We start from the raw sequence: 17,459 nt of genomic DNA on the forward strand, positions 1-17,459 counted from the left end.
TTATTACATTGTGTATTTTGTGTTTTCATTTTGCATTTTTATGTTGCAAACTGCCCTGTGATCTTCGGATGAAGGGCAGTAAGTAAATTTATAAATAAAATAAACAAACAAACAAACCTCATTGTCAATGTGCAACACACACTCCATTTTTCTGGCACTCCCTAGCAACAGTTTCCACTAGAGCAGAATTCCTGGTCCAGATATGCTCATCCATGGGGCACTGCCACAAACGCTTTTGCCCCTCTGAAGGCTCTGGAATCTCCCACCAGGTCTACCCCACTGCTGCAACAAGCCTCTTCCAAAACCAGTTGGAAAGCGAGTGAGCAAACAGATTCCATTAAAACATCATCACCACCACCTGGTATGGCAACCAGAGTGCTGGTTCTCCAGAGCCCCAAGGGAATAGCCAAACCGAAAAGCAGCAGGGAAATGTCCTTTTTGTTGAGCTAAATCTGCAGCACAAAACCATTTTGAAAGTACATTTCCATAAGCATAACTGCTCAGAGATGTACACCCACAAGCTATCTTCACCATGGTAGCTACCCACACCAGAGAAGATGGGGATGTCAGAGAAAAGATTGCTATAATGAGCTGGCAGGTGGTGTGTGTGTGTGTGTAGTATAGCTTGAAATGAAGTGGATCTGTTTGCTTTCAAACTGGGAGACTCAGCAAAGGTATGGCGGTGAACTGGGTTTGCTCATTCATTGTCAGCTTAACCTACCGCACAGGGTGGCTGTGAGGACAAAGAGGCATGGTCCTTGTTTGTAGCTCTGTTCTTCTTGGAGAAAATGTCTCTCTGTCTCAGATACTGTTTTATTTTATTTGTTTATTACATTTCTATCTCACCTTTCCTCCAAGGTGTCATATTAGTTATTCTCTCTCTCTAAACAGCCTCTCAAACTTGGGTTCCCTAGATGCTGTTGGACTACAACTCCCATCATTCCTAGCCAGCACAGCCAGTGGTCAGGGATTATGGGAGCTGCAGTTCAAGAACATCTGTGGACCCAAGGTTGAGAAAGGCTGGTCTAGAGCAATGCTATTTTAGAGAAACTGTGGGGGATTAAAATTGTACTAGCTCACAGACGAAGACATCCAGTGTTCATGGGGGAAGGGGCAGACTCAGAAGGGTCACCCATTTACAGAAGATGATGCTAGGGCACTGAACTTTGGCAACATGCCAACTCCTGGCCTGAACCAAGTAGACGCCTCCTGGGAAGAATACCTTTGTCATTTGCTCACAGCATCAGTAAAGACCAACAATGGGGACCTAGGGACCTCCAGACCAGTTCCCTTCATCTCTGAAATCTGGAAGGCTTCCCCAACCCAGAGGCTGACCTCCACTTCATACATTTGCCTCATTTTCCTTTCAACTCTTGGGGCAAAATAGTTTGATGCCCCCTAAGACTTTGTGGGGGAACTGAGTCCTTGTGTGTGTTTCCCTGCTTCAGTCTTCTTACAATCCCCTCCCTTCTCCCATCACCCCCAATCAGATCTATTTGGTTGGCCTGTGTCTCAACAAGGACCAGGCTACAACGGGTTTTGTTTCACTACGTTTCACAGCAAGAGCTGATAAAACACCAGCCCAAGCACTCCACTGGGAGGAAGAAAAATGTAATTTGCGACTCGGGACCTGTGAATTTGCCAGGAGGATTTGTGATTAGAAAAAGTTTCCCCATGTGACGCTCTCATTCTCACTCATTCACTCTTTTCACACACAGGGAGATACATGGTTGGTTTTGTCAGATAAGCAGAAATTGATATTTTTTTATAAGCTGGGGGGGTGAAAATGGGAAGAAATTGCAGAAAGTTCCTTTTCCCAGAAGTAGGAAATCTGACCTCTTCCTTTGAGGAAGGGCCATGGCTCAGGGGGAAGAGCTTCTGTCCTGCATGCAGAACATCCCAGGTTCAATCCCAGGTTTGGCTGGGAAAGACTCATTGGCTAAATTCCTGAAGAGCCACTGCCAGTTAGTATTTCCTTGTGGATCAAAACTGGGTCACTGTCTTATCACACAATTATGGTTAACCCAGTAAATTTTGCTAGGTAAGTTCTCTAAAATTGTTGGCAGAGGGGAGGAACATGCTGAACTAGTTTCAAGTACATACCAGCCATAGGAAAAAAAATGGATTACCAGCAAATCTATATCCCCATCTGCCTACAAAGAGAGTGCAACTGACAAGGCTGTTGAAAGCACTAGACTTTATTGCCTTTTCCTGGTCACCATTTGCAGATTTCTTTAACGTCATGCAGTATCATCATAGCTTTCTTCTACAATACCAACAAGCACATGTCAACAAGAGGCTTCATATCTCCAAAAGTTAGCTGCACTCAAGTCCCATTGATTTCAAATGTTAGTTCACCCGTGAGTCTTCTGATGACCTGCATTTGTGAAGAAATGGCCATAGTTAGCATGTTCACCGACACATTGCGTTGGATCCAAGTTAAGTCAAGCCCCATCTGCACTATACACATTAAAGCAGTAATGTACTGCTTTAAACAGTCGTGGGGAAGAATCCTGTGAACTGCAGCTCATCAAGGGTCCTGACAGTAGTTAAAGAAGGTAAAGGGACCCCTGAGCATTAGGTCTAGTCGTGACCGACTCTGGGGTTGTGGCGCTCATCTCGCTTTATTGGCCGAGGGAGCCAGCGTACAGCTTCCGGGTCATGTGGCCAGCATGGCTAAGCCTCTTCTGGCGAACCAGAGCAGTGCACGGAAACGCCATTTACCTTCCCGCCAGAGCGGTACCTATTTTTCTACTTGCACTTTTGATGTACTTTCAAACTGCTAGGTTGGCAGGAGCTGGGACCGAGCAACGGGAGCTCACCCCGTCGTGGGGATTCGAACCACCAACCTTCTGATCAGCAAGTCCTAGGCTCTGTGATTTAACCCACAGCGCCACCCGCGTCCTCTGACAGTAGTTAGGAGACCCCTATTCACCTCACAGAGTTGCAATTCTCAGTCATTGACAGTGGCAGACTCTGGCAATCTTCGGTAATATGGCGCCCTGAGCAAAGCCAAAATTTGGCACCCCAAAAATGGATCTTCTCAATTATGGATCTTCTCAATTTTGTGCCTCCTCAACTCGGTGCCCTGTGCTGAGGAACCCCCTGCACTACCCTAAATCCAGCAACAGTCCTTAGGAAGAGGGATTGATCACTGAGCACTGTAGCTCTTTGAAGATCTCAGCATTCTTTGGGGGAAGCCATGATTAACATTTCCTGTTGGTTCCACTGCAGCCTAACTTAGCTGAACTTAGTATTTACGTGAGAAGAGGTTTAGCGCACATATTTAGATGTCAGTCAGAAAGTGTGCAGTAAGCAATGTGTGTACATGTGTGAGCACTCTGCACGTACATCCTGTGAACATATGTAAACCAATCATTGCTGTGACTCATGTGGGCTGGATTGTGCTCTCAGCTGCTCTACTTTATCAATACATAGCTTCTGGAACTGCAAACAGGTACCACTTGCTTCTTAAAGAAAGAAAAATCTTCAGTGACCACGATGGCTAGATGCTTCCTTCAATTCAACAATGTTTGATCCATTCCAAAACAGAAGGAAACCACTGAAGTGGGGGAAGAGATTACTTAGGTTTGTCCAGGAGGCATGTGCGTAAAAACTGGTGCAACACTTTCAGAACAAGCAAGCACGGATCTGTGCCTTTACTGGGGAGTCTGACGGGAGGCATGCAGCTTGCTAATAGAAAGCCCGCAGGTTTCTTTAAAAAGAGGGGCAGAGAGTCCCAAACTCAGTGTGAAGCAACACAGAAATAAATCACAGTTGCACCGAGATCCGAAGGGGAGGAAAAAGAGGAGGCAAGACTCAGTCTCCTCAAAAGGCTGCCAGCTAAGTTCGGCTCTCCCATCTTTTCTTTAGTGTCGCTGTGTTGTTTTTTTTAGGAAGCAGAGAAGCCCATTAGGCCTCAAACAACTTGATTGTGTTCAAGGAAGGCAGAAGGATGGCTCTCCCGCCACCCAACTTGGCTTCCGAGATTTTCATCACGTTAAAGAGATGGGGGGACAGGACTGCCAACATAGATCAGCAAACGTTTCGCCTCAGTAATTCTTTACAGGAAAAAAAGCAGCAACAACCACCTCCCGGCCAGCACACTCTGCTCAGGAAGGCGACGCAATTCCACAGAGATATTAGGAAAGCAGACTGAAAAGGCAAGGAATTGGGTGGGGGAAGATAGACCCAGTATCAAGCACAAAACACAGCCTCTTGATCAACTTTGTCCTTTGCCACAGAAGAAGGAGAGAAGGAGAGAGAAGAGGGGAAGCAGCATTCATTAACTTTTTTTTACAAATGCTTTGATCCAGAGTTACTGCACTGGAGAGAGAGAGTACAAAACTGAAGTAACAGGAAAGGGGGGTGCAATACTATAATAACCCCTAAATCCCTTAATTTAATAAAGGGGGGGTTCCAGTCTGAGGAGGTTTCCCACTGCATCTCTGATTGAGTTACCAGCTCTGTTTTCTTTTCCTTGATCACACGTATATTTTATTTATTGTAATTAAAAGAATTCACATGCATCTCAAAGTGACTTACAAAGCTTTGAAGTACAGTGGTACCTCGGGTTACATACGCTTCAGGTTACATACGCTTCAGGTTACAGACTCCGTTAACCCAGAAATAGTACCTCTGGTTAATAGCTGTCAACTTACAGATTTGAAAATAAGGGACCAGCAGCCTTGAAAATAAGGGACCAGCAGCCAAAATAAGGGAACTGCAGCCTCACCTGTTCCAGGCACTCCAGTCTTCCTGTCCTCCTGCAGTCTGGTCAAACTCATGCTGGTAGCTTCGAGAACACTGTCCAACCAACTTTGTAACCAGAGGTTCAACTGAACAGAATCTGAATCACATGTACCACAAGGCCTATGCAGCCTCAACTTAAGATGGTTCCCCGGCCTGGCTTTGCACTGCAAAGTTTGCAGCAGCACGTGCAACAAAATGGCACCCAGCATTCAAAAAACCCCTCAGCTTGCATTAACTAGCCACACACAAGGCATTAACTAGCCACACACAAGGCATGCAAGCTCCACCCCCCAGTCGTTCTTAGACTTCTTATTGGGTGAGCAACACAGCCAAGCAACACAGTTGGAGCCTCCCTGGCTGGCAGGGAGGGAGGGAGAGGAGCTGCTTCCTTTGAAATTTAAGGGACATCATTTAAGGGACATTTAAGGGACATCCATCAATAAGGGACAGCAGCAGGACATGGCGCTGGAATAAGGGACTGTCCCTTCAAATAAGGGACACTTGACAGCTATGGTTAAGAACTTTGCTTCAGGATGAGAACAGAAATCGTGCTCCAGTAGCACGGCGGCAGCTGCAGGCCCCATTAGCTAAAGTGGTGCTTCAGGTTAAGAACAGTTTCAGGTTAAGAACAGACCTCTGGAACGAATTAAGTACTTAACCTGAGGTACCACTGTACACATTTTATTTTCAAACACAGATGGAAACACTGAGAAAGAAAAACCTTGGAGCAGTGGTTCTCAAACTTTTTTCCTTGGGCCACACTTTCAGAATAAATATTTGCTTGTGCCACACTGAATATTTTATTGATAAGAAATACATTGGGACACAAAAAGAAGCAACTCCTAGCAGTGCTTGATTTATAACATAGAACTTTGTTTTTGTATGCCACAACAGCAGCAAGGATCCTTATTGCAAAGTATTGGAAGACACCAGATCTACCCACTTTGGAAGAATGGCAGATGAAAATGACAGACTACATGGGACTGGCAGAGATGACGGGCAGAATCCGAGACCAGGAGAAGGAGACAGTGGAAGAAGATTGGAAGAAATTTAAAGACTATCTTAATAAATACTATAAGATTAATGAATGTTAGATTGACAGGGGTTTAAAAATAATGTGGTTTTCAGAGATCTTGATCAAGAAAAGGAATGGAATTAGTAAAAAAAAAACTCTTGGGAAATAAGGGAATGGATTTGCTGATTGGATAACGAAATTAGAATACAAAACGGGGAGGTATGAGGAAGTCGGGGAAAATAGGTTGAGAAAATAAGGTTTGAAATTATACCTGTTGTTTTTTGTTTGTTTTGTTTTTATTGTTGTTTGTATTTGTATGTTCTTATTGGAAATTTTAATAAATATCATTAAAAAAAAGATTTATAACATAGAACACAACTACTTTGTAATATGATCATGGGACATCCAGAAAGTTAAAAAAAAATGACGCTACATAAGACCAAGAATCATTCCCAAAATATAATTATGAATGAGCCCCTTACCTATGTACCTTAAGTCTGTATACAAACTCAATGAGAGGTGTGAGCTTGCTTTTGCCAGGTAATCTCCTTTATTTTAGGTCTAATTTGAGACAAACAAACTCTCATCTCCTCATCAACACAAAGAATCCTTTCCCTTTTCTGACCTTTTATAAGCCCATCCTGGCTTATAAAAGCTAGCCGGGAAGGACTGGGCGATGGGCTTCGTGGGGTGGTGAATGCTTCCCTCCGTGAGGGAGCCTTCCCAGACCCGCTGAAAGAGGCGGCTATTAAACCGCTTCTTAAAAAACCATCTTTAGATGCGGCCACGATGGCCAATTATCGCCCAGTCTCAAACCTTCCATTCTTGGGCAAGATGATTGAGCGAGTGGTTGCTGAACAACTCCAGGCACGCCTGGAAGAAGCGGACCATTTGGATCCCTTCCAGTCGGGATTCAGGCCTCATCATGGGACTGAAACTGCCTTGGTCGCACTGGCTGATGATCTCCGGCGGGCTAGGGACAAAGGTGAGAGCTGTTTCCTAGTTCTGCTGGATCTCTCAGCGGCGTTTGATACCATCGACCATGACATCCTTCTGGACCGTCTTGAGGGGCTGGGAGCTGGGGGCACTGTCATACAGTGGTTCCGCTCCTTCCTCCTGGGCCGTGTTCAGAAAGTGGTGGGGGGGGATGAGTGTTCAGACCCCTGGGCTCTCACTTGTGGGGTGCCCCAGGGTTCTGTCCTCTCCCCCATGCTTTTCAACATCTACATGCAGCCTCTGGGAGAGATCATCAGGAGGTTTGGGCTGGGTGTTCATCAGTATGCAGATGATACCCAGCTCTACCTCTCTTTTAAATCAGAACCAGTGAAGGCGGTGAAGGTCCTGTGTGAGTGTCTGGAAGCGGTTGGAGGATGGATGGCGGCTAACAGATTGAGGTTGAATCCTGACAAGACAGAAATACTGTTTTTGGGGGACAGGAGGCGGGCAGGTGTGGAGGATTCCCTGGTCCTGAATGGGGTAACTGTGCCCTTGAAGGACCAGGTGCACAGCCTGGGAGTCATTTTGGACTCACAGCTGTCCATGGAGGCACAGGTCAAATCTGTATCCAGGGCAGCTCTTTACCAGCTCCATCTGGTACGTAGGCTTAGACCCTATCTGCCTGCAGACTGTCTCGCCAGAGTGGTACATGCTCTGGTTATCTCCCGCTTGGACTACTGCAATGCGCTCTACGTGGGGCTACCTTTGAAGGTGACCCGGAAACTACAACTAATCCAGAATGCGGCAGCTAGACTGGTGACTGGGAGCGGCCGCCGAGACCATTTAACACCGGTCTTGAAAGACCTACATTGGCTCCCAGTACATTTCTGAGCACAATTCAAACTGTTGGTGCTGACCTTTAAAGCCCTAAATGGCCTCGGTCCAGTATATCTGAAGGAGCGTCTCCTCCCCCATCGTTCTGCCCGGACACTGAGGTCCAGCTCCGAGAGCCTTCTGGCGGTTCCCTCACTGCGAGAGGCCAAGTTACAGGGAACCAGGCAGAGGGCCTTCTCGGTAGTGGCACCCGCCCTGTGGAATGCCCTCCCATCAGATGTCAAAGCGATAAACAACTACCTGACATTCAGAAGACATCTGAAGGCAGCCCTGTTCAGGGAAGTTTTTAATATGTGACATTTTAGTGTATTTTTCATCTCTGTTGGAAGCCGCCCAGAGTGGCTGGGGAAACCCAGCCAGATGGGCGGGGTACAAATAATATATTATTATTATTATTATTATTGTCAGAATTTATAATCCCTGTTCATAACAATATCTGGTGGAGAACTGTAGAAGACTAGGCAATGCTCTTGGAGAAAAGCATGGATACTGGTTCTGCCTGTATACCCAAAATAAATTGTTTTGATCCTATACTACACTACCTTGAAATGTTTACATGTTTCCTTGGTTGTCCTTGAATCTTCCTGCCACACTTGCCCTGCCCTCCTGCCACGCCAGTGTGGCGCACCGCACCCTTTGAGAACCACTGCCGTAGAGCCATGCTCACAGGGCAAAGGCCTCACAACCATCTTCCCCCCAAATCCTCAGGGCAACATCCACGGTTCTCCCACACTTACTCACGTCGGCCCTGCAAGGTGAGCTTCGAAGAGAGACAGGCCCAGTGCCAGGCAATGAGCTTCACACCTGTGTCCAGGTGGGAGCCTGGCTCTCCCTCCCACACTCTTAACCGCTACCCCAAGTCAGAAGCACACCTGGAAGCAACACACCTACAGGAGCCTCCTTTGAAGACCAGCTTCCATATGTTTGTTTATTCAACAAAATCTATATATGCTTGATTGGTCTGACTCACTCTAAGGCAGCTTCCTATGTTCTCTGCCCAGGTGCTGATTACACAAATATGTGCAAAGCATCACTCCTTTTTTTTGTGGGAGGAAAGGGCCACAGCTCAGCTGCAGGGACTTTCTGCATGCTAGGCAATCTCCAAGTTAGGAAGGAATCGTGTCTGAAACACTGCAGAGCTGCTGCCAGTCCGTGTGGGCAGTACTGAGCTAGATGAACCAAATGGCCTAACTCAAAAGAAAGCAGAGTCCAATGTTCCTATAGAGCAGGGTCCGGGGGCGGGCTTTCTCTGTGGTAGTTTCTCGCCAACAGAATGACCTCCCCTCTGAGGTGTGCCTCACCACAACATTGCTTTTCTTCCAGCAACAGGTGGAGATGGGCCTCTTTGTCCAGGATTTTATGGTGAACTGACACAGACACAGACATTGGATAGAAATTGCTTTCCTTTGCTTTTTCCAGCAGGGGTTCCATTGATTTCTAACTTAGTTGTGGGATTTGTTGTTTCACTCCGAGGGTCATCTAGTCCAAACCCCTGCAATGCAGGAATCTTTTGCCCAATGTGGGGTTTGAACCCACAATCCCGAGATCACGCAGCAACATCTGGAGGCCCAAGGTTCCCCACGGCTGCTATGGGGCACCTCAAAGTGGTTTACAATTCTGCGCAGTGCTTTTTTTCTTTTAAAAAAGAACGTTTAGGAGTACAGTCATACCTCGGGTTGAATATGCTTCATGTTGAGCGCATTCGAGTTGCGCTCCGCAGCAACCCGGAAGTAACAGAGCGTGTTACTTCCGGGTTTTGCCGCTCATTCTTAATTTAATTTTAATTTCCTTTATTCGACCGATAGTCAGAAATAAAACACAGAAATAAAACACAATACAGAATTATAAACTAAAACATCATAGGGGTACATGAATAAGGTAGGGCCACAGTACTAAACCTCTCACAGATAACCCACATCAAGGCATTCAATTGTATGTTTCCGACGCTTGAGTGCCAGGAAAAGGAATTTAGCCACTGACAAAGTTGTTTTCCTAGAAGACTTCTTTAGCAGATATGCTGTCTGCTTTCCTCTTTGTCGGGGACTAAGCTGGGGTAAGTATGGGGTTATAAGATACTGTCTTAAATCGTTGTAGAAGGGACAGCTCAGTAAAATGTGCTCTGTGGATTCTACCTCACCCAACGCACAATGGCATAATCTCTGGTCATATGGGACTCCTCCATATCTTCCCTTCAGAACCGCCGAGTCAAGAACATCCAGCCTAGCCGCGGTAAATAGTCTGCAGTATTCCACGTAGTGGATATCCGCCAGGTAGCGAGCTGGAGCAGCTCGGTACATCTGCTCCTCGCATGCGCAGAAACGGCGAAAAGCGACGCGCGCACAGACGTGCCATCACTAGTCACATTTGCTTCTGGATGCGGACGGGGCTGGAACAGATCCCGTTCGTATCCCGAGGTTCCACTGTTACTCTCATTTTCCTACTCATATTGAAATACAGTCATACCTTGGGTTGAAGAAGCTTCAGGTTAAGCATTTTCAGGTTGTGCTCCGCTGCGACCCAGAAGTAACGGAACGCGTTACTTCCGGGTTTCACCACTCGCGCATGCGCAGCTGGTCAAAATGGCGTCACGCGAATGCACGGAAATGGCAAATTGCGACCCACGCAGATGCAGGTTGCGTTCGCTTCAGGATACGGACAGGGCTCCGGAACGGATCCCGTTCGCATCCAGAGGTACCACTGTACTGCCCCTCAATGAAACTTAGAATCACAAAATGTTTAGGGGTATGTGTGCCCCTGCGTCCCCTCAGAAAAAAGCACTGATATTTTGATCGAAATAAATAATAATAATAAAATGTCCGGTAGCACCTTAGAGACCAACTAAGGGAGATACTTTGATGAGTGTTTTTGGGTAGTTTGCTTTACGTCCAGGAACCTTTCAGTAAAGAATAGATTATGCAGAGAGAGGGGGGGGGGGAGAGAAGGGAGATGAACTTACCTGGAAGATGTTTCAGACAAAGAGCACCTTGTGGTTCCCCCAGATTTTGTGAACCTTTACAATAAATGCAATGGAAGTCCTTCTTCCATTGCCACAGGCTCGATATCATCTTTGCCCTCAATGCATACACACACAAAATACTCACACGGCATCAAAGTCACAGGCATGCACACACACACCCTCCCAAGGACCAAAACCACAACAATCAAAGCCTGCACACAAGCAACACTAAAAGCCATTCATCTCTCTTGGACCCCAGGATGAAAAGATACAAACAGGTGCAGCCCTGAAGCTACAGAAGAGCAAAACAAGGTTTCACCTCCCCGGTGGGTAAGATCAATGGTCTATCAAGCTGAGAGTTTTCCAGGCTTCTGATAGTGGCTCAGTGTGGGCTGGGGGTTTCCTAAATTCTAAAATAAAAATAAAAATGGGATGTGCAATGCTTTTACACTCTCTCAGAATTTGGCTGTAAGAGGCAATAAGTCATTGCTCTCAGAGGTGCCCTTTGCCCTATTTTTTGTTAATGAAAAAGGTGTGCTTCTGTTGTAAGAACACTTCTCCGGAAGATAAAAGTGCCTTATACTAACTACTCTGACTGGCAGAAGCTCTCCAGGCTGCCATGCAGATGGCCTTCCCCATCACCTGATATTCAAGCCTTTATTTAAAAACAAAAACAAAAAAATATTATTACATGTCAGGGATTGAACCTGTGACCTTCTGCATGCAAAGCACATGCTCAGCCGTTGAGCTCTCTGCCTGCTGCATCATGTAATGTTGTGGCAAAGCAGGGAGACAAGGACACACTAATCCCCAATTAAATCAAACCAATAATCCCAGATCCCTTGCAGACAACCAGCTTATTGAGCATTTGTTTGCACGTTTGCAGGGAGGTTAGGCAATGTCGCCTATTTATTGAACATTCATTTTGATTTGTTAGCAGGGAGGTTAGCTTGATGTTGCATCAAGCTAAAGTTATCCCACACTGTTCCTTCACCACTTCATTTATTGCAAAAAAAAAAGCTGTTGGGGAGCAGGTTTCAAACCAACTATGATTCTGGAGCCTGATTTTGCCACACTGTGGCTGAATCCCACCAGAAAATAGCTATAGTCTTCAAGTGCCCCTTGCGTAGACAAAGCCAGCGCAATTTCTATATCAAAATCCATGCAGCTCCAATTCTCTTTTTTAGAAATATCCTTCGCTAATAAAATCAGGGTGTAAAAACTGTTGGTATCTGTTTGACTATACAAAGTAAAGGAAAAGTAATAATGATTTTTTTTTTAAGCAGCGATGATTGAATATGTCAATATCAGATTCCCTGAATTTCTTTATTTTCTAATCTTCAGTTCAGTTCTTCACATTTTCTACGTCAGTTTGCAATCTTTTTCTTTCAAGTCCTCATTAAAAACTTGATTGATTAGTGCAAATTCATCTTAATATATGCATTTTTGTATGCAGATTTGTATACACATTTTTGCAAAGAAATTACCCCTAATAAATGCACATTTCCATTATTTTCATTAATTTACACATTTATAGGCACACTTTTATGGATTTTGTACACGTTACTTAGCTGGAGAAGTGCGCTGAAAAAGTCAGAGAAGGGTGAGTTTTTATTGTTTCAGAAAGTGCAAATTAAATTTTTCTTCTTCTAGACACAAACTAAATCAGATTTCTCCTCCATTGTCGTTTGAAAAGACCAAAACAAAACCCAGAAATAGCCTCCCTGCTCTGCAAAGAAACTCAGCAAAACACAAACTCTCAGATGCCAAACTCAAATAACAGTCATTGCATTGAAAGATGTCATTGTAAACTCCAGTCCTCTGGGAATCATCACCCACAACCTACTGAACACAGTGGTCAAGCTGTGCATTACAACTGAGGGACTTGGAGACACGTATACACAAGCAAACCTGAACAATCACTTTGTGGATGGAGGAGTTTGCAGAGAAAGGGTCGTGAACAGGGAATGCACACTTCTGACCTCCTGCCCTGCCATTCCTGTTGGAAATTTGCAAGCCTAGAGAGGGCCCTGTTCAGAGAAGGCAGCAGCAGAGGTGGTCCGCCATGCAGCCTTGGGGTAAAGAGAAAGGAGATGGTATATTTTCCTTGCTGGGAAGTCTTCATATTTCTTTACCCCCACCCCCAGAGAAGTTCCCAGACAACAGCACATTCTAGCCATTCTGCAGCACAGTTCAGAGACCTCACTGGGCACTTAGGTTACTAATCTGAGCCTTTGGCTTAACCCATCCCCACACCAAGCAGACATCTGAGTCCATTTGCAGCTTGGATGTGCATTTACTAAGATGCCACCTCTGCTCCGATCCACAGGACACGCATCCAAGGAAATGGACACAGGATTTCCGCTGTAACGGAACAGAAGCATTAAAAGAATAAACCTGCAGCTGCGCTTGTGGGCTGCGGCTCAGTGGTACAGCATCTAGGTCCCACATAGGGGTGGGAATGTCCCCTGCCTGAAACCCCAGAGTATTGTCCAGGACAAGACTGGACTGGGTGACCAATGGTCTGACTCCATATAAGGTGACTTCCTCTCATCAGGAAAAAAACTTTTTGGCAGTAAGAACTGTTCAACCTTGGAAGGTGGTGGACCTTCATTGGAGGTTTTTAAGCAGAGGTTGGATGGATCTCTCATAGATGCTTCAGTTGAGATTCCTGCATAGCAAGGGGTTGGACTAGAGGACCCTACAATTCTATGATTATTTCATATTCACCTCTGGTTGCTTCTCACTTCCTTCCTTTAAATTTGGGTTGCAAAGCCAAGAGACTGCCATCGGCCTTTGGTTATGTCACCCCGAGTGGCTGGGGCAATCCAGCCAGATGGTTGGGGTACAAATAATAAAATTGTTGCTGCTGTTACTTTGTGAACATTCATGTTCATGATATCAGAGAATCACAGAATTGGAGAGTTGGGTATATCTACATGCACACATGCACAAATAAAGATGGGTGGACGTGTCCCTCTGCAGACATTCTTCGTGGGTAAGAAAAGGTAACATGTCTCCAAGACCTGCCAATAAGACTGCACTCCTGACTAGGAAACAAGTCCTGCTGAACTCAACGGAGTTTACTTCTGAGTAAACATGTTTGGGATAAGGCTGTCAATCAGGCATGTAGACCCTTAAGGCCAGAGTCAGCTTGCATAGTTCAGGATATTGTCTCCCAGGGTCAGCTGTCCCCAGCTGCAAAATGGGAACAGGCATTGCAAATCAAGACTTGCAAGGGTTACTCCACTGAAACCAGGAGAGGTTTGCTTCTGAGCAAACAGGGTTACCAAGCGCCTTATAAAAAAATGTCACTGGAAAAGATGGTGAGCATCAAAAGAGTCTGACTATTCCTTCCTTGCCCTCACTCTAGTCTCGGTGTGGTTTCTTCTTCTTCTTCTTCTTCTTTAATCAAATCAGTGTGATTTCAAGGGGGAAATTTATAACAAGGTTGCCACCTTACACAGGAAGTCACCTAATGCCAAGTCAGAATCCTGGTCCATCTAGTTTAGCCTTGTCTACACTGGCTGGCAGCAGCTCTCCCCGGGTTTTGGACAGGGTCTCTCACAGCCCTGTCTGGAGATTCCATTGACTGAACCTGGGACCTTCCATCAGGCAAAGCCACAAGCCCTAGACCGAAGCATTTCTCGAAACCCAGGCTCGAACCAGGGACCTTTAGATCTTCAGTCTAACCCTCCCCCAGCTGAGCTATTTTGGCAGATGACACCTTATCCCCTGCACTTTTAAGAACAGCCTGTCAGGGAGGACAAAACTCTAGTCTGAAGCAGAAATCAGTGCACCTAGGCTAGCTTTATTTCCAAGAACAGTAGCCAGAGATGGGGACAGCTTCACCTGTTGAATTTCGGCTTCGCCATGTACGGGGGAGGTGGGAGTGGCACCCTTAATTGCCGGAGATATGAGATGACGCTAAGGCAGCAATTTTCACACGTGTGGGTGGGAAGGAAGAGACAGACAGACATGACAACTGGGGAGCTAGCTGAGCATGGAAGCGATGGAGGTTCTGCATCCACCTTTCCGCTCTGCCCGTAGGCAAGAGAGCTTCTCATGACCTCAGTCCACCATGTGTGATAGGGGGATAATAAAACTGACCCAACTTACATGGGTTGTAAGCAAGATAAGCATCAACAACTAAGGCTCTTGGGACCTAGCTGAGATTCCTCCATTGCTGGGGGATGGACTAAATGACACCCCCCCCCCCGGATCCCTTCCAACTCTACAATCCTAGCATTATAATATAGTTGCATCGTGGCTTCACTTTCTGCAGAGAGCGGGATGTATTCAAGGCTACACATACTAAATCATAGAAATTAATGGACATGACTAACTTGGGTCCATTCATTTCACTGGGTCTACTTTGAGCAGAACTGAATTGGCTGGGGCCCCACTGTCTATTTCTGTATCACAAGGCTCTGACCTAGACGCGACTTTCAGACCTACATGAGAGAAAAAGAGCATCTTTAGCATGTGCAGAGTGCATGCCCCCCTCTCACCAAAGGCAGCCTATTATATACCCAAGGACTTAGTTTGCTGGTTTGTGGGGAGTTTGGGGCACACATCTCACCTTTAAAAAGAAAAACACATACACATCGTCCAGTTCACTCCAAGGCATCCTAAAATAAAACTCTGAAAGCGACACACAATGACTCTGGAAGGCAAAAAAAATACACTCCATATTTGCAAAGTGCATTTTGCAGGTGGGGAAAAGATGACTAATGACTCCAAAAGGCAGACAGGCACACACACACACACACGCCCACCAACACACCCCTTTCTCTTGCGTTCAGCTTTGCCTGCAAATGAAAAAAAAAAACTTCTGGGGGAAAAAAATTTAAAAAAGAACTTTCAGGTTAAGAGTCAAACTTTTTGCGTCTTACCTGCGCAGAGAAGGGCCCCGAGCGCCAACAGCAGAAAAAAGCCTTTGGAAAGCGTCGTTCCATGCCCAGGAGAAGTCATGGTGAGGGCTTCGAAAAGGCAGGCAAGCAGTTGCGAGAAAAAGATGCACGACGGCAAAACTCCTCCAAAAAAAAAAACCAACACCCACAGCCACACCGGCAGGTCTTCCTGGTTGCGGGGCGGGGTGGGGACCAACAAATATTTTATTTTATTTAAACCGTATTTCAGATTTGGGCTCTTTTTCAACCGGCAGGCATTTCTGGAGTCCGCCTTCCAACCTGCTTGCAGTCCATATAATCCAAAAAACTACCTGTGCTTTTTTTAAAAGAGGGGGGGGGATGAGGGATTTGCTCAGCGGCTCCGAATCGAACCCAAGAAAGCGATTCGAGAGAGCGCTTTCCCCCCTTCACTCCTCGCTAGAAGAAGAAAAGTGGGGGGGCGGGGGAGGAGACGTGGAAGGTGAAATTAAATCCCAAATGAAGCTTTCCCTTTAAAGAAATAAATAAAACCGTGAAAGCAGCAGCAGCAGCAAAAAGAGAGAGATAAAAATAGACTTCGATCTTTTGCTTCGAAGAATCGGGGTCCCGGTCAGGTGCGCTCCTCCGCTTGCACCCCTAAAATTCAAGCTGTGCCCCCTCCAGATCGCCTCCAAACATTTGGGGTTTCTTCTGCCGCCGCCGCCTCCTCCTCCTCCTCTTCCTCCGCCCTCCCCACCCCCCAAAATAAACACACCACCACCCGGGCAGAGCTTCTCCTTCCGACTCCGGAGCAGCTCCTTCTTGGCTGCAGCGGCGGCGGCGATCCGGATTGCCAGGCGCGCCGGGTCTTTAGCGCAGCTCGGCGCCGGCTGCCTCGCGGGGACTTTGCCCGATGCAACTGGTCGGCTGGCTCCTCCATGCCTCTCCCATTTTCCACGCACAGGCGCCCCCACTCCACCCCCAATTCCTCGCCCCCTTTAAAAATGCAATTAAATTAGATTTAGGGGGGTGGGAATAAATGCCGGGGAAAGGCGCTCACAGCTTGGCTGCTGACTGATTCAAACTCCTCTCTCTCTCTCTCTCTTTTTCTCTCTCTCCTAAAAAGCCGGAGATGAGTGGGATGGCATGGAAAGGGGGGGGGGGAGGGAGGGGAAAGAGCTGCGATTGACAAACTATCTTAGCCAATCTCCTTGCCTGGGGGAGGACAGCCTGGAGGGATCAGGGGGGGGGAGAAAGAGATGAAGGCTTGTCTAGGTTTCCCCTCCCCCCTTCCCCAAACCGGTCTCACATTTATTCTATTTTATTTTATTTCAAGGGGGGCGGCTTTCTGGATGACAGCGATGAAAACAAAACGGAGTCGGAGAGGAAATCGCAGGCAGAGAAGGGCTGCCGCTCCGGGTTTGCTCTGCGTCGTGTGAACGCGTGACGCGGTTCGTTCGTTGGCAAATAGAGCGAGCGCCGGCTGCTTGACTTCCAGAGAAGGAAACAGGCGGCCGCGGCTGATCGGCGCTGCAGGAGGGAGGCAGGGTCAGGCCTGCTCAGCTGGAATCAAGAGGAGAAAATCTGGCTGAGCTCCATTCGCTTCAGCGGGTTTACTCTGAGTAGAATTTGGTTGCAAACTTGAAAGAAAAGAGTGGGAGCTTTGCAAAGGACAGCTCTGAGCCCTTGCGCTGTTTTGCTCAGGAGTGAGCTTGCAGCGGACACAGCGGGACAAAGTAAAGCCTTCAGGTGGGAGCAGCATGGGTGTGGGGCTTGTGTGTATGGGAAGCTGGAGAGCAGGCCATAAAGGAGGCAGGCTGGAGATGGAGGGAGAACGCTGAGCCTGAGTATCAGAGTCTGCAAAAGCCCTCTGTTGGATCCCCACCATCTCCCGGTGGGGCTGGGAGTGCCTTGAGGCCAAAGACCCTGGCTCAGTCCCACTGTGCTGTAGACTTATTCCCAGGGAAGGGTGCAGCCTCAGATCAGAGTCAATGCTCCTTCTCTATGCACACGTCACTTTGGGAATGTCAGTCTC

The 17,459-nt window shown here is 46.8% G+C and overlaps 1 protein-coding gene across 2 annotated transcripts in view; it reads right to left on the reverse strand.

The window, feature by feature from the left end:
- Positions 1 to 16,538, reverse strand: part of TMEM132B (transmembrane protein 132B) — a 374,994-nt gene extending 358,456 nt beyond the window's left edge. Inside the window, exon 1 of one of the 2 annotated variants that reach the window (XM_083717004.1) lies at positions 15,449 to 16,538. In XM_083717004.1, coding sequence (XP_083573130.1) covers positions 15,449 to 15,527 — 79 coding nt within the window. In that variant the 5' untranslated portion in view covers positions 15,528 to 16,538. The remainder of the gene's footprint in view (positions 1 to 15,448) is intronic. The other variant, XM_083717005.1, reaches the window with a different exon arrangement.
- Between the last annotated feature and the right edge of the window lie 921 nt (positions 16,539 to 17,459).

Source organism: Podarcis gaigeae (assembly GCF_964106915.1).
Source record: "Podarcis gaigeae genome assembly, chromosome: 16".
In the NCBI taxonomy this organism is placed as follows: Eukaryota; Metazoa; Chordata; class Lepidosauria; order Squamata; family Lacertidae; genus Podarcis; species Podarcis gaigeae.